The sequence below is a fragment of the Arvicanthis niloticus genome, chromosome X (genome assembly GCF_011762505.2).
Source record: "Arvicanthis niloticus isolate mArvNil1 chromosome X, mArvNil1.pat.X, whole genome shotgun sequence".
Classification (NCBI taxonomy): Eukaryota; Metazoa; Chordata; class Mammalia; order Rodentia; family Muridae; genus Arvicanthis; species Arvicanthis niloticus.
In genome coordinates, this window is record NC_047679.1 from 56,082,893 (window position 1) to 56,101,062 (window position 18,170).

Consider the following 18,170-nt stretch of genomic DNA (forward strand, 5'->3'; position numbering starts at 1 on the left):
AGTAAGCATGATGAAAAGAAACAAAGTTAACAGAGCTTAAGTAGATGATGCCCTAGAATGAGTTATCTTTCCACCTCGAGACCTTTCCTATAAGAATTTTCTAAATGCTCCCCAGATATGCTAGTGCACACATGTAACCCTAGCATTTGGGAGGCTGAGGCAATCAGATCAGGAATTGCAGGCCATCCTCATATACATAGTAACTTTGAGGCCAGTGTGGGTTAACTGTGACTCTGCCTCATTTTTTTTCTAAAAGTGTTGATGAAAAACAAGGCCAAAAACAATAAAGCCAACAAGCCCCATGATAGAGCTAAGTAGTTTTCTCAAAGTCTAACAAAAAACCTTTACTACTTGAAGAGCAACCTGTACAAGACATGCATTTTATTTGATAGTGTTTTGTTTAACATCGGAAATTATACTGGCTAGTTTTATTACTTCCATTAAAAATGACAGACTTTTACAAAAAGCTGACAGAAATATGTGCTCAGTTACCTGGCTATCTTGTGGAGACGGTGAGTCAAGTAAGTTGAGTGAAGGGCGAGAAGGCTGAAATAACTTTGTAGGAAGATACATGTGAACATCTGCAAGAAGTTGACATTTATGGGAAAAGCTAAGATAAGTAGGAAATTAATAAAATACATTGTTGACCACAGCAAGAAGGTAACATATGGGTCATTTCTTTACAGAAGAAAAATGATGACATTTTCCTTCACTGACTTCATTAAAAAGAAATGTAGGATATTAGATATTTTTTAAAATAATCAAGAAATATTTCTATGTTTTTGAAAGGATTTTCTGTAATTGTGCCATCAACTAGACATGAGAAATTATGTTTACTAATATAATCACTATCCAAAAGATGCTATCACTGATATTGTCATATAATAAATCACATAGAGAAAGAACTGTTACTTTTACTTTTTCTGGGCTTTCCTAGGCTAATATTTGATTTGTAGAGGTTGGAACTGGATGAATCTATCTAGGGAATCAAAAACATACAGTAGCTGATCAACTTTGAGATGTTGCTAAGATGTTTTACTTACATAGTTAAAATACTTACCATAACTTCCAAGGAGAGACCTGCATGCCATTTCCACTATTTTATACAGAGAGACTACTCAGAGCTCAAATAACTAGCCAAACAAGTAAATAAACAGTTCTGGGAATTAAATTCTAGTTTCCTGATTCACAAATGATAAATTCAACTTAATGAACTTAATTTCATGTCCTTGCTTTAATAAACCCTTTCTAGAGGGAGGCATACTAAGCTTTTCCCAATTCTCAATGTTAAACAATACCCTTGTGCTCACATTTAGTATCTGGTTAGTAATGGTGAATGAAGATTTAGGTAGCAAGAGCATGCATCTCAATCATTCTCATCCTTGTATAATATAACATTCAAGTTATGTAGCTGTGGCCAAGGAGCCCTTCTCTCACTCCACATGTGGTGACCATAGAAATACTGAACAGTCTTAGGAACCATAGCTACCATTCAAATATACAGAAGGCCTCTCCTCTGAAAACACTACTAAAGGAAGGTACCGGTTATGGAGAGGACTGTGGCGATACTGTGAAGAATGACTATTCTATTTGAGATCTGCATGCCTAGAACAACTGGGCGCACAATTACAGTGGGCATAAAGGAAGAACTAGTTGTAGCTTAAAGAGAGTCAGTCTCTGTGTCTTTCTCTCCTGTTTTGTAGTATTCTGATGGTGCTTTCTCTTTAAACAGAATTACCTTCAAAGAAGTAATGTTTCCAAATAAGAAAGCTCTTCTTTCACATCTTACTTCTACATTAAAATTTATACGCTCTTTTGTCCTGTGTCTTACTGTTTTCCTGGTTATACCAGATTACACAACAATATCCATATCAAGACTATATTTAATTCCTTGATTGCACAAGCATTTGAGTTCCTACAAAATTCTAGGTGCTGCCCAAGAGACCAGGAACAAACTCAATTTCCTGCTTATGATGTAATCAATGTCCTGTCCCATCTTGGGCTTCATGCCACCTTGTGTCTGACACTAGGGACTAATGGCATTACTCACTCTGTATATGCAGCTCCTTGGCCTTGGCCACCAAGGACATTAAGTCGCAAGTTGTTTGCACAGCAGCTCGGAACCGATCTATCCCTCCCTTCCGTGATGTAGGAGCTAGTTTAGGATGGGGAACAGTGTGTGCCAAAAGGCGGTCTAAATAACGGGCAACTTCATCACCACAGCGAGCTGCAAGGTTAGTTGGGAAAGGGGAAGAGACAAAAAACGAACATTTTAGTTATTTCAAAATCTATCCCAGCAGTCAGAATGACTGACTCTTGTACCCAAAACACTGTCAGAAGTAGGCTGTTCTTAGCTCATGGAGGAAAAAAGAGCTGTGATCATTACACAACCTCATAGATTGAGATTTAGAGGTTATGGCCATTTACCAGGACCCACCTGCTCTTCAATTTTCCTGAGACACAGGTAAAGTTACTGAAAGCTAAAAGCAGTATGAGTTTGTTCCAGAAAAAGCAGAGCAAGTATTTCATTATTTCTGTGTGACAACAGTAGTGGCAGAAGGAGGACAACAGTGGAGAAGGAGCAGGACAAGTCCCTTCAAGTGCCACTAGTAGAAGAGACTTTTGTGAAGAAAGGCTGGGAAAGGGCAAAAATCTTCCACCAAATACTGAGTTAGTTGTAAACAGAGTGTACAAACACTAGTTCTAACCACTAGCAAAAAAGCATCTTTATATGCCATTGGTAAAGATAGCACTCTCAACCACAAACTGCCTTTTGGTTAATATTTATTTATTTATTCATTCATTCATTTATTTATTTACTAAATATGCGCTGTTTCTATGGAATAGGCAGTGTCCAAGGCACTGAGAATTGTTATAGAAAGTACATATGTTCTGTATTCTCTTGGACTCACTCTCTTATAGATATACATCTTATAAGGATCTCCAGCCCTATGGCTTCTGCGCCACATGAAACCAAGGAAACCTATAAATAAGGCCTGGTATAAAATCATGAACTTACTCAAAACATGAGGGTTTTTTTCCTGTAAGTCTATCGCATAATTCTTGAGCATAAACTTTGTAGATGATGACATCATGTCACTATGTCCAAAGGCTGGACATACTTAGAAGCATCTTTGAATACAGATAATGAAAATGGCATACTTTATGAATATTTGTAATGTTACAGTTAGAGAAGCACAGTACTGGGATCAGTGCCAAAGTCATGCATCATCTGGTTCTGGACAATCTTCAGTGACCTCTCCAGAAGTCCCTCAGTGGTCTGATGTGACTAATGGGAACTAGCAGAACTGCACGACTGGAACTCATATTCAATGACAGGTATCTTAACCTTGAATATAATCCAAATACTTGAGTAAAGGGATATCAGTTCCATTTAATTTTAAAAATGGCTTATGAAAAAAGAAACACTAAGCAAAAAAAGAAGGATATATACTAAATATTGAGCCCAAATTTTAAAAAAAGTAGTATTTAGTACTTCTAATGTGTTGGCTTTTATTATATATGAGATTATACTTGTTAGTATCTTAAGATAGATGCTAACATTCAAATACCCAGACAAAAAAACAGGTCCACCAAAATTTAGATAGTTAGAAGAACCATTCTCTTATTGACCATTCTCTTCTGGGATTCAAACAATGTAATTCTTGTATTGCATAGGTCAGTGCTTCTCAGTCATTTTAAATCCATGCTATCAGAGTGCTTTCTCATGGCATCATATCTTTAGCATTTATTAAATACACATTATTTGTCTAGTTTGTCATATAAAGCAACAAGCATTCTGAATAGGCTTTTAAAAACTATACAGACCTCACAAATATCAATATATGCCTCTAATGATGCATAAAATACAATACCTTGAATTATGAGAAACTTTAAACATAACTCTAATCAAATTTCATATTTATTTATTCTTAATGCCAAAAGTAATATACACATATTCATGTAATATACAAAAGATGCATGTATGTATTATGATATTTTCAACTACATAATTAATTTAATATTTTTTACTCACCATTGGTTTTTTTTTTCATTTCAAATCACCAGATACTTCAAATGCTCAAGAAAGAAATTCTCCCTAATCTTAGTAAGGCATAGTCTAACCCCACACTCCATAATCAGTCACCACAGAGTTATTAGACTAGAAACCAAAGAGAAGTAGAGGGAAGAAAAATGAAGCCAAATAACAGTAGAAATCTAGATATATTAAAGAATGAGGATGATACAGCATGAGATTGCTGGGAGCCTGGGTTTTTAACAATGAAGCTACACAATCATTTGTATTATTGTCTGGCCATCCAGCACTGTTTAAAGCCTCCTTACCATTACTTGTTGAATTATAGCTATCCATCCAGTTGCCAGAATCCAGCTCATCATCATAGTCTTCATCATAATCTTCACTGTACAGCTTACCCTCAGGTCCAGGGTCCATGAAGCTTAAGTGTGTGCAGCAAGACGTTGTCAAAAACTCTGACAATTTACCTGTTTGGATCCTTACAATTATAGGGTACACAGAAAACAGAAATTTAGGGAATATCTTTTTTAAAGTAACACAATTCTAGGAGTATAGCTCAATTAGTAAAGTACATGCCTAGCATGAACAAAACCCTTTGCCCAACTCCAAAATTTAAACAGACAAACAAATAAGCCACACTTGTCAATAAAGGAATGCTAAGCATATTTTAAGCATGTGGAAGAGATTTTAAAAAGAAAGACCACTAATTACAGTTTACTGTCCTCCAACAGATTAGTTCTATGCATTTTCATTGCTATGTTGAATGCCTGCTTTAAAAAAAAAACGGTATTAGCTATTAGAGAAGTAGATGGAGAATGAGGATAACTCACACAAATCTATAACATCATTTAAAAATATCAGGGGCTGGAGAGACTGCTAAGTGGTTAAGAGCACTGACTATTCTTCCAGAAGACCTGGGTTCAAGTCCTAGCAACCACATGGTGGCTTATAACTGTCTCTAACTCCAATTTGAAGGGATCTGATACTGCTTGCTGGCCTCTGTAGGCACCAGGCATACACAAACTTCCATGTACACAGAATAAAAATAAAAAGAAATTTCAAAAAATTGTAAAAATACCATCAAAGGACTACTTTGGACCTAAGAGACAGTATCTGAATATTGTATACATTGTAATAAATTAAGTTGAACCATATCATTCTACTTAATAAGCCAATTAGAAAACTCCAAATGAAGTTAGTAGTACTACTTTTCTTTTTTGTCTGTTTTTGAGACAGGATTTCTCTGTATGGCTCTGGCTATCCTGGAACTCACTCTATAGACCAGGCTGGCTTTGAACTCAGAAATCTGCCTAGTGGTATTAATTTTCTAAAGAAACCAGTTTAAAGGGGCTACCAATGGCTAGACCTTGGATAATTTGAAAACTGAAAGAAATAATGATAGGAATGGGCCATGATATGTTGAGCAAAACAAGAATCCAAAGAATATATACATTAATCATAAACCACAAAATAAAATAATTTTTATATATACAAAATAAGATAATTTTTTAGATATAAGAATTCCAATTCTAGATGTTCACAAAGTGATAGAAACACTGTCAAATGAGCCTTGGTTTACATGTATGTATTTGACAAATTTCTAGAAGACTATTTTAAAACTCAGTAATAATGCCTCCATGCAAGAATCCATGGAAGCTGGCACCATTTGCTCAAAGCCTTTTGAGAAAAGGATATGGAGACACTTTGTGAACAGCACTAAAATCGAAATCATATCATTCATAATGATTAACCCATCTCAAATGCTTCTGAAATGATGTCTTGGGAAAGACTGCAGTGAGTTCTTATAATTGTATGTGTTGTTGCAGCATCTATTTGGATCTAAATTTAACTTTCTCATATTATAAGCAGGGCTCAAGGATTACTGACAGTTTCTTGAGCTCAATCTCCCCTGGTTCAGGGTATATGTCACTTACCTGGCCCCACCAAAATAGCCATCCTGCATTTTTCGGAGTGCTGCCAGGATACTTGGATTCAAGCTGGTTCCATCTTCATCTTTAAAAGGAAAGATTAAAAAAACAATTATTTGTCATTTTATCTTAGAACTAGGGGGAAATATTTCAATTCTTTCAAACCAACATTGTATAGGTAGTGCCCTGTGCTTCAGTGATTAACGTGAGAATCAACATCACTGCAGAATGGACAAATGGTAAAGATTAAGTTCTTCAAAGGCATTATCTTGTTTATCACGTACCCAGCACTATTTATCAAATGTTTATGACACATACTATTGATGAACCAACCCACCTCCATCTTATGCTTGAAAGCTATCTTATATTAAAGGCAAACTAGGTTACTTCCTATTTATGATAAAAACGTTGTTTCTTAAGGATTGGACTATGCCCACCCACCTGTAATCTTAACTACAAATGGTTCTGTACTGCCTGTTTCAGGAAACTGCAACCATGTCTTTGTTTCAAAAAGTTGTTATGACCATCTTGCAACCTTACCTTTGTTTCAAAGGCTTTTATGACCACCTTGTTATGCTGTTCCTGTAACCCCACCTATTAGCTGCCAAAACTCCCATTTGGAAAACCCCTACCCCTGATAAAAACTCTTACCTTGCCCATGTCCAAGGCTGACCTCTTCTTCTTTTTTAACGTGCAAATCTTTATTGGATATTTTATTTACATTTCAGATGCCATCCCCTTTCCCCATTTCCCCTCCCTAGAAAACCCCTATCCCATCCCCACTTTTGCTTTTTACTATTTTTTTAATGTTAATCAAAGGCTTTATAAGTTTGGTAATGCTCAATATCAATCAGAGGTGTAACCCAATACCCAACCTAGATATATCAACTATCTTTGACTGGCAGAGACACTCAAACATCCACTTCCATGTCCCCCCACTTCTTGTCACCTAGCTCCTCCTCTTCTTCTCCTCCTCTCCTTACTCCTCCCACCTTAGCTCCTCCTACATATCACCCTTCCTGTTAAAATAAAACTTTTCTCTTAGAATACAATTAAAGCATAACTATACCAATTTGTGTCAGTAAGATACAAGATAGACCTAGTACCCAGTCCATCATTTTGTTGACTAACCAGAACCTTTGTCGTCCCTCCTAACTAAAAGACTTAGTTCTGAACCTGGCTTTTTTTCTTGGCTTTAGAATGAATAAAGCTGACCTCTTAAACCACACTTTAGGGGGAGGCAGCATATGAACATGAATTTAAAAAGCTTGCTCTAATTAATTGCTTGCTTTAATTAATTTGGCCATGATGATTTGGGTCAGTATCCATTCTCCTTGCATTGGGATTATCATTATGATAAGTATCTCATAGATGGTATCACTCATAATGAGCCTTGGTGTGTGCAAACATATGTGTATATGCGTATATATACATTTAAAATCCTCTAGAAGAGTACTAATTACCTGTTTAACATGAAACTGATGATAGTCTTGTGATTTGCCTTTTCCAATTTGTCCTTTCTGACAGCACTCGGGATGCAGAGGCAGGAGGACCATGAGCTCAAGGCCAGGCTAATTTATATAATGAGTTCTACAATAGCCTGGGCATATTGTGAGACTTTGCTTCAAAACACAAAACAAAATAACAAAACCCAATACAAGCCAGGCATAGTGATGCACATTTGTAATTTCAGTACTTAAGAGGCAGATGTAGGAAGATCAGGAGTTTAAAGCCAACCTCTGCTATATATCAAGTTTGAAGACAGATTATACTATATAAGACCCAGTCTCAGAAATCAAACTGGTTCAGTAAGATGGCATAATGGGTAAAAGCGCTTGCTGCCAAGACTGATGACCTGAGTTTGATCCTTGGAACCCACATAATAGAGGGAAAGGACCAATTTCTGCAAACTGTCCTTTGACTTCCACACAAGAGTCACTACATACACATGTATGTGCACACACACAATATATATATATATATATATATATATATATATATATATATAAACATTCATACATAAAACAAACAAAACAAGAATAAATACATAGAATAAAATAGTTTGATATAGTAGCAAATGCCTGTAATCTCAGCATTTGGGAGGCTAAATCAAGAAGACTGCTATGAGTTCAAACCAGCTTGGTGAGATTCTAGGCAGCCTGAGCCATAGAGTAAAATTCTGTGTCAAAAGAATTAAAGAGCAAAAGAAAAGAAAGGAAACATCAAATAGAACAAAATAAAATGGCTTTGTATCATCTTTCTTCAACTTTCAATACCACCAATACAGAATATTATCTCCTCATCTCACATGTTCACTAGTTTTTTTGATGTCAGTCTACTATGATGACAGAACTACCATCAACAACTAATATCCCCTAAATACAACTTTCATGTCACTCTGTGGTCCTCCCTTCTCCCAGGGGTTGTTGGCCACCAGCCATGAACCATAAGGACAATCAGCTTTAATGAGGCAGCTCAACTTTTACTTGATGTTCGTGGAGTACATCAAGGGCTATATCAGGGTTTTTGGTTGGTTGGTTTGGTTTTATTTTTAGGAAGGGGGTAGGGATTTCCAAGGTGAGTAAGTCTCATTAGCTAGAGTTTAGGGTACTGAAGAATGCCTCACTACCCTAAGGAGAGGCATTATAAGAATTACAGGTGCTTGCTGGACAGGTTCTTACTGGGAGAAAGGAAGGTAAACCTGTACTCTCACCAAGGCTACATGACATTGTGTAGGGAAACAGTGTGGGGGATTTCAGGTTCCCCAGACAATGTCAGAGAAGGGGAAGTCCATCAGGTAAAGGAAACCCTCCATTTTGTACAGAGCTCAGAGGAGCATCTGGACACAGTAGACTGTGACCTTAACTGTTAAGGCTTCCTTACATCAATCCTTACTCAAAAACTTTTGAAAGCTTCAACATCTATGTAACTTCTAATATAACTTGTTTTTAAATGTCTCTGCTGATTTTCAATGTATAAATCATCATAATCTGAGCCTACCTTACTTTGCCAGTTTTGTTCATCACAGTACTCTAATATGCTCAAGTTGGCCTTTTCACCAACCTCACACACAGGCACATTCCTCTCTCCAGGCTTCACTCAAGGTAGCTCCCAACCCAGTTAAAATCTCATTGTTCTTTCCTCCTCCTATGTGAAGATTGACAATTTCATGGTAGTGGTGGCGCACGCCTTTAATCCCAGCTCTTCGGAGGCGAGGCAGGTAGATCTCTGAGTTTGAGGCCAGCCTGGTCTGCAGAGTTCCAGGACAGCCAGGATTATACAGAGAAATCCTGTCTCACAAACAACAACAATAACAACCACCCATAGGTGGGAGAGAGGACTCAGTAATTAAAGGGATTTGTTGTTGTTGTGGAGGACCCAGGTTGTGTTCCCAACAGTCACATCAGGTGCTTCACAGGAGATCTGATACCTGTTGGGTTTCAGACTCAGGAGAAGGGGCTGAGGGGCATATTTACCACACCAAAGTGGACCTGGCCTTCAGGTTCTTCCAGAATCCCTTAGTCCCTACCTGTTATAAGGCCTGGCTGGCATACCCTGACCTTTACCCTGAACTTTCCCACCCAGGGGCTCGGATCTTCATTATATACTTCAGCCATTTTGGCCTCTATCTGCATTTCTCCTTTCTCTGTGCTGGTGTACTTTCTCTCTCTGTACCCCACCCCCTTTTCTGTTTCCCTGTCTGCAGGCAACTCCCCTGACCTCTTCCTGCGAGATCAGCTGTCCCCCATAAATGTGCCTTTATACTTTAATTTGGCTTGAATTGGATTATCAGTGCCCTCTTTTGATCTCTGTGGACATATGCTCTTGTATGTACACTCACATGCATTAAAATAAAATCTTGTTAAAAAGAAAAACCAAAAACAATTCCAAAAGCTTAAGTCTCACATCAGCTGAAAATTTTTCTTTGGCACCCTGGTACCTTTCAGTGCTTCAGTACTTCCTAATTTACTGTCTTGAATTTGTCTTCATTATTGTTATTACCATTATCTATCAACTTTGCCTCCTAAATTAGACTGTATACTATTTGAAGGCAATTGTGAGAATACATTAGTTATTAAATGGACACTTGTTTTGTTAATCATCTCAGGTAATGGAAAGAGACAAAAAGAACAAAGACTACCCTACTTTCTCAGCTCTTGTTATTTTGAAGCTCTTTTCAGATGCGACCAAAATTCTTCCCAGTCTGTCTGGATTTCAAATGATTCATGATAAAGGATTCTGTTTAATGAAAAGGAATTTTATGCACTTTGGCAGTACACACAGATCTTTGGAAGCAACAGCAGAGACACAGAAAGAAAGAAGCAGCCTCAGTCTTTTAATCCTGCAGGAACTCAGAACAAGAAAGTCTTTCCTCATGAGGAAGCATCCCCCCTGCCCCCGTAAACTTTCCCCATGCTAGATCTTCCTGTTTCAGTAAGACAAGCTTCAGGAGAACTTGGGAGCTTGGGAACTTCCTTATAAATCTTGATGATCCACTGGGATAAAATAGATGTAGATGTACTGGTACTGTCTTTAAAAAGAATTGTAGAATACAGTTTTTGGAAAAGTGCCTTAGAAATCATTATCAAACGCTATTCTCTGTTTCATTTTTAGATTGTGGCTCTCAAACCACTTGAAATATTCTTAAGGTATCCATTTGTTTCATACTTACTGTCTTCACTACCTAAAACATAAGCTTAAATAGAGCAGAAACTGTACCTGCCTATCACCCATGGTGTCCAGAGCTTAGAAAACAGTCTGGCACAAAAGATAAGCTGGTGAGTACTGCTGTAAGAAGTAGCTCTACAGGGGGGTGCGGAAGAACTACACACATGACTTATTTCAAAAGTGCACTCGTTCCCTGTGTCATTCAGCCCTTACCAAGCATGGTGTGTGACACAGGGAAAGTGATAGTGGGCTGGCCTGTCATCCTCCAACGGCTACAGAGGTAGGAGAGATCTGTTCTGAGCATTTCTACTATCATCTGGTTGTCCAGAGCCAGGTAGAACTGTTGCTGGTCTATAAACTGAGAAAAGGAAAAATGATCATTCAGAAAAGTTTGCTCTCACAAATATCAAATAATATCTTTCAATGTTCATTTATTTATAAGGCATGCATGTCACAGAAAAAACAGTGCTCTTAAATTTAATGGCTAATAATTCCCAAAGTACGTGATGGCCAATAGTAAGCACAATAGTTTCTGATAATTTTAAAGTGTGTGAGTGCCTACAAATCTTTTCAAATATATAATTTCATTTAATCCTATAACCACCTAGTATAGGCAGCTCCTCCTTTCCCTTAGCCCTTTCTTCCTAGTTTCTTATTATGTAGCCTAAGCTGCTTTGAACTCATAATCCCCCTGCTCTAGAATTTCTGAGTCCTGGGTTACAGGCATGCACTTCTATTCCCAACTTGTCATTTTTCTTTTAATATTAAGAATAAGACTCAAAGACAGTATATGGACTAACACACACACACACACACACATCTCATTAGCAATTAGAGAAGTCAGAAATAGAGTAGAATCACTTCATCTTTTGTCTATGTCTGTCTCAGCTGCACTGTTTTAGATATGACAAATAGGGATTTTAAATTTTCCTTCAAGAAAATATTTACTGTGGTGCTAGAGTTAAACCCCTGGTCCTAGTGCATGCTTAGAGAATACTCCACTTTAAGCTCAGGCTTCAGCTCTTGGGTGAGACAGAATACTCCTGCAGAGCTCATAATGACCTGGCTAACCATATTGCCCAGGTTGGCTCTGAACAGGAGTCCCTTGCCTCACCCTCTTGCCTCACCCTCCTAAGCACTGGGATTACAAGCACGTGACACCATGCATGGCTTCCTTCCCAGAAAATAATTTCTACTACAATACCCATGTGAAATAAAACTTAGATCTATTATTATGTAGCTAACAAACGTCAGGCCACTAATATGTATAATTACAGCTTAACAGTCCTGATATTTTTCTTTAAAGGACACTGAAATTTTTCATGCAAATGAAAGGGCTCCTTCCCCACAGGAACCACTTAATTTAGCACTTAAATAAAATACACTGTGTTTCACTCATAAAGGATAACTACAGTCTTCATTTAATTTCTGAAAATAAGAAAAAGTGTGTAAGGACCTGAACATTTAGAAAATCCCCATCGCAATTTACCACCCAGGACCACTGTTGGTAATAACAGTCACTTGACAAAGGTCTATGCTGCAAGTTCAATTTGGTTCAATTCAACAAACACTTATTGAGCCATTTAAGATATTCAAGGCCCTGTGGGACTCTGACTAATCCAATTCCAGCAAATGCTTTTACTTTTGCAGTCTCTCTCCCTCTTATTTCCATTCATCTCAATGAATTTTGCAGCTTATCCCACTCACCTGTGGAGTGAAAGTAAAGATAGTTTTCCGAATGTCATAAAGTTTTGATGTTCCAAGCACACCCATGAGCCTGTAGGGTCGTCCACTGAGTTTCATTCTACTGTTGCATCCTGACACAGAATTGAGAAACAATCAGGAAATTCTTAGTATACAAATTAAATCAGTATTTATTTATACAGATAACACAATATACATATGTACATAGAGGCACATAGCTATCTCATTTCCTTCCATTTGAGATGTCTTCCTTTTACAGTTTAGCTTTCTAAAATTTAGAATCTATCTTGCAATCCATAGCTGTGTTAAATATACTACGTACACATATAACTATATATTATATATAAATGTAAAACTACATTAAATGTTGTTTAAGGTACAATAAGGGAATTGTTTATTCACTGACATAAATTTTTCCTATCATCAGAGGGGAAAAAATACTTCACATATTGTTCTACAAATGTTTTTCTCCAAGATAAGTTGAATACTTTTTCTTGTCAGTACTGAGAAAACCCCTATTACATGTTTTTGGCTACAACATATTTTTCTAAGTACTTGATTTGTTATCTTCACCAACACGAACCTTTTAATGAACAGGCATATACTTGCAGGCCAGTGGAACCGCTCAGGTGTCATCCTCAGGAATGCTAGTCATCTCCTTTTGAGTTTGGGTCTCTCACTGACCTAGAATCCACCAATTAGGCTAGACTTGCTTAACAGTGAGCTGCCACCTCACTCTTGGGATCACAAGCATGCATACCATTCCAGACAATCTCATACATATTCAGGAAATCAAAGAATTCAAGTCCTCATGCTTGCAAGGTAAGGGTTTTACCTATTAAGCCACCCCCTCCACACACACACACACAAATGTTACAGTTTCAGAGTTCCTTCAACTTGTAAAGAAAAAGACCAGAGAATGTTCAATACCTTGGCCATATTCCACGTTCTACTGAATAATTCCCATATTTGCTCTAGGACTAATATCAAAACTATATTTATTCATGAATTCTTGTTAGTAAAATCTTAACTATTATTGTATATGGTATGTGTGTGTGTTTTGTATGTGCACACACACTCCTGACACACATGGAGATCATAGGGCAACCTTTGTGAGCTGGTGCTCATTCCTTTGGGTTTGAGACTGAACTCAGTTTGAGTTTCTAGGATCAAACTCCAGTCATCAGACTTAAGTGGCAAGTGCTTTTACTATCACAAGGGCCTTTACTAGTGTTTTTTGATGACAACAAAATATGTGTAATGTAAAATTTATCATCTTAATATTTTAAAAATAAATGCCACCACTAGTCACCTCACCAGAACTACTTCATTTTTCCAAACTGAAACTCTACACCCATTATCACTAAGTTCTTAAGTTACTTCTACAGACAATAAAATAATTTCTTTCATTAACATTTGCCATTTTTAGCATATGAGGTATTTTTTTAACTATTTGATTATATTTATTCTGATAGTGTTTATTCTCTTTGATGGAACTATAAAAGCATTTTGTTGACTTGGATTTTTGATCATTTATTGTTAATGTATAGAAATGAAAATGTGAGATTTTGTGTCCTTCAGCTTTGCTGAATTTATTAGTTCTAAAGGGCTTTTAAAATATATCTGAAACCATTAGAATTTTTTCCATATCAGCAAAAATGAACACAGGTCATAATTTCTTTTTTTTCTTTCTTTTTTTTTAGAGCATAACTATACCAATTTATGTCAGTAAGGTGCAAGACAGACCTAATACCCAGTCCATCATTTTGTTGACTAAGCAGAACCTCTGTCATCTCCCCTAAATAAAAGACTTAGTTCTGAACCTGGCTTTTTTCTTGGCTTTAGAATGAATGTCAGTTGAAAACCATCCTTTCAAATCTTTTCTCTCAAAGTAAATAGCCAGGATTGGCTAGGAGACTATAAGTTTTCAACCCCGTCAAAAATCCGGAATGACTGAGTTAACTGAAATTATGGGAAGCACAAAGCATAGCTTCTAAAACTTAGCCAATTTATAGAGCCCACTGAACACCTGGACACTCCCTATACTACAGAATGTTAGAGCATCTGATCTTCAGCCTTCTGGCCCAGGATCATCTGACAGACCTAGTGATGCAGAATTATTAAGGGCTGATTACTCTGTCTTGGCAGATATAATGAGTCGACTATCCTGCAAGTGTATCCTTTTCTGGACAGTAATTTGTCTGCAGATGACAAGAGGCAATTCGTGCCTAGTGGCTATCTCACCACAATTGGAATAACTCCAAAGATGCTCAATTTCTTCTTAGAATCCAAGACAGGAAGCTGTCAGGAGAAGACAGGTCTCTAATCAAAATGAACATTAATACAGAAATGTTTGTAACATCAATTCTGTGGATTTCTGATGTTTTGAAAACCAGCTATCCATGTAAGGCAACCTGGACTGTTGTCTGTTAACTCCTCTCAGCTATTTCTAAAGAAAATATAGAAAACACCCTAACAATAAACTCAAAGCCATGAATTTGCTATAGGCCCTTAACTCACAGTCTAACCATCTCAAATCAGTTAAAAAAGTTAAGAAGGACTGGGTCTAAGCCTTGTATTCCTAAATGTGTTATACAGGCACAATGCCTATGATAGTAACAATATTCATCTCACTTTTATATTAATAAGAAGCTAATGAAAACCTTAATTTTTAATTAATACCAATGAAAACCTTAAATTTGGGATCAAAGTAAGTTTTGTACCATTTAAGAAATTATAACTTTATCTTAATAACAATTATACATATTTCTACCAGTAGGTTATGGCTATGAAATAAATCCTAGCTAATCCTCCCTGTTCCACCAAAACCACTATTTTTCCCTAGAAAGACAGCCCAATATTAACCACCTCAGTCCCCAAGCCCAGGGAATAGGGGCACTGACTCTTCATTAACTTCTTTAAGCTAATTATGGGTGTTGAGATATTAGAAGAGGGGTTGGGGGAAGAGTAAATTGATAAGCCTCTGACACTGTGTCTTCACTGCATCCAGCTGGAATTCCAGGACATCAGAGGTTTGAGCAGCTCTGCTCAGCTTGCCTGATGAGTAGATACACCAAGGCTATGTATTCTGCAATATACAATTCTCAAAACAAATGTTAGTATCAAGATAAGTTTTTGTTTGAATTCTGGAATCTAGTCTTCTGGTGGCCTGCCTCTTTCACGTCTAATCCATATAATTCTGGGCGTTTCTATGAAGGTGTGCTCCCACCATCCTCCCATTTTTGCCTTCCTGCTCTCAAGTTTCCCAACATTAGGGAATCCAAACTTTCAGGTACCAAGGCCCTCCACTTCCACTGATGCCTAACCCCTTACCCCATCCCCCCACCTTCCAATTACTATGAGGGTATGCTCCCACCATCCTCTCATTCTCGTCTCCCTGCTCTTGCAATTCCCCAACACTAGGGAATCCAAACTTTCAGGTACCAAGGCTGTCCACTTCCACTGATGCCTGTCAAGGCCACCGTCAACTACCTATACAGGTGGAGCCATGAGTCCCTCCCTTTGTGTTCTCAGGAGATTTTAGAATGGCTACTCCAGCTTGCTTCTTAGGACCATTTGCTTGAAAAATTGTTTTCCAGCCTTTTACTCTAAGGTAGAGTCTGTCTTTGCACTGAGGTGGGTTTCCTGTATGCAGCAAAATGCTGGGTCCTGTTTAAGTATCCAGTCAATTAGCCTATGTCATTTAATTGGGGAATTGAGTCCATTGATGTTAAGAGATATTAAGAAACAGTGACTGTTGCTTCCTGTTATTTTTGTTATTAGAGGTGAAATTATCTTTGTGTGGCTATCTTCTTTTGGATTTGTTGGAAGAGGATTACTTTCTTGCTCTTTCTGGGGTATAATTTCTCTCCTTTACTGGAGTTTGCCTGCTATTATTCTTTGTAATGCTGGGTTTGTGGAAAGATATTGTGTAAATTTGGTTTTGTCTTGGAATATCTTGGTTTCTCCACCTATGGTAATTGAGAGTTTTGCTGGTATAGTAACCTGGGCTGGCATTTGTGTTCTCTTAGGGTCTGTATGACATCTGTCCAGCATCTTCTAGCTTTTATAGTATCTGGTGAGAAGTCTGGTGTAATTCTGATAGGTCTGCCTTTATATGTTACTTGGCCTTTCTCCCTTACTGCATTTAATATTCTTTCTTTGTTTTATGTACTTGGTGTTTTGATTATTATGTGACAGGAGGTATTTCTTTTCTAGTCTAGTCTATTTGGCATTCTGTAGGCTTTTTGTATGTTTATGGGAATCTTGTTCTTTAGGTTCGGAAGTTTTCTTCTATAATTTTGTTGAAGATATTTGTTGGCCTTCAAGTTGGGAATCTTCACTCTCATCTATATCTATTATCCTTAGGTTTGGTCTTCTCATTGTGTCCTGGATTTCCTGGATATTTTGTGTTAAGAACTTTTTGCATTTTGCGTTTTCTTTGGCAGTTGTGTCAATATTTTCTATGGTATCTTCTGCACCTGAGATTCTCTCTTCTATCTCTTGTATTCTGTTGGTGATGCTTGTGTCTATGACTCCTGTTTTCTTTCCTAGGTTTTCTATCTCCAGGATAGTCTCCCTTTGTGATTTCTTTATTGTTTCTACTTCCATTTTTATGTCCTGGATGGTTTTGTTTAATTCCTTCACCTGTTTGGTTGTGTTCTCTTGTAATTCTTCAAGGGATTTTTGTGTTTCCACTTCAAGGGCTTCTACCTGTTCACCTGTGTTCTCCCCAAATTCTTTGAGAGTGTTAAGTATGTCCTTCTTAAAGTCCTCTATCATCATCATTAGAAGTGATTTTAAATATGAATTTTGTTTTCCTAGTACTTTGGGGAATTCAGGATTTTCTTGTGTGGGAGAACTAGGTTCTAATGATGCCAAGTACCCTGGGTTGCTGATGCTTATGTTCTTGTGCTTGCCTTTTGCCATCTGTATCTCCTTAGTGTTACCTGCCCTGTCTCTGACTGGAGCCTGTCTTTCCTATTATCTTGGTTTTACTAGAACTTTGTGGGGTGGGTGTAAATATTGGGGTAAGCGCTGGGGCCCCAAATCAGCTCAGTGCTCAGGCGCAGACAGGATACTGCCCATGTTAGAGCTCTGGGAGCCCTGCTTCCTCTGGTTTCTGTGTGATTGGGGCAGAGCTGCCATCTGGGATCTGCTCAGTTCCTGGGCCCAAACTGGAAGAAACCAGTGCTCTGGGCCAGGATTGACTTCCTAGGTCCTTGTGGGTCCCAGTTACTCCCTGTTTGGGGCGGGCCTTGCTGTCTGCTTACCTAAGATACTGCTGGAGCTAGAGCACCTGGGATCCTGGCTTCCTCTGGGTTCTTAAGAGATTGGGGGCAGAGCTGCCACCCAAGATCTGCTCAGTGCTCTGGCCCAGACTGGAAGGAATCAGTGCTCTAGGCCGGAGTGACTTTCTGGGTCCTTGTGGGTCCCAGTTACTCCCTGTTTGGTGTGGACGTTGCTGTCTGCTTACCTAAGATACTGTCCGGGTTAGAGCTCCTGGGAGCCCTGCTTCCTCTGGGTTCTGTGTGATTGCAGGCAGAGCTGCCGTCTGGGATCTGCTCAGTTCCTGGGTCCATACCGGAAGGCCATAATTTCAATTCTTTATTTACAAATGGGTAACTTTTGTTCCTGTTTAATTAACAGAAGTCTGTGTGTGGCTAAGCCAATCAAACACATAATTCCTGTACAAAGTAGGCAAGAAGTAAATAGTAGGCACGAGGATTTCGAGTTAGAAGCCAGCCTAGATGCTTTCTCACATTACACACACACACACACACACACACACACACAAATAATAAATAAATTATTTTAAAAAGCACAATTTCAGC

General features: G+C 38.0%; 1 protein-coding gene across 4 annotated transcripts in view; it reads right to left on the reverse strand.

Annotated features, from left to right (window-relative positions):
* Phka1 (phosphorylase kinase regulatory subunit alpha 1) overlaps window positions 1–18,170 on the reverse strand; it is a 112,819-nt gene that overhangs the window by 32,671 nt on the left and 61,978 nt on the right. For 3 of the 4 annotated variants that reach the window (XM_076918514.1, XM_034485415.2, XM_076918515.1), the window contains exons 15-20: window positions 12,340–12,449; window positions 10,846–10,990; window positions 5,971–6,049; window positions 4,345–4,514; window positions 2,051–2,227; window positions 493–581 (exon numbers count right to left, since the gene is read on the reverse strand). In XM_076918514.1, the coding sequence (XP_076774629.1) occupies window positions 493–581; window positions 2,051–2,227; window positions 4,345–4,514; window positions 5,971–6,049; window positions 10,846–10,990; window positions 12,340–12,449 (770 nt within the window). The remainder of the gene's footprint in view (window positions 1–492; window positions 582–2,050; window positions 2,228–4,344; window positions 4,515–5,970; window positions 6,050–10,845; window positions 10,991–12,339; window positions 12,450–18,170) is intronic. The other variant, XM_034485417.2, reaches the window with a different exon arrangement.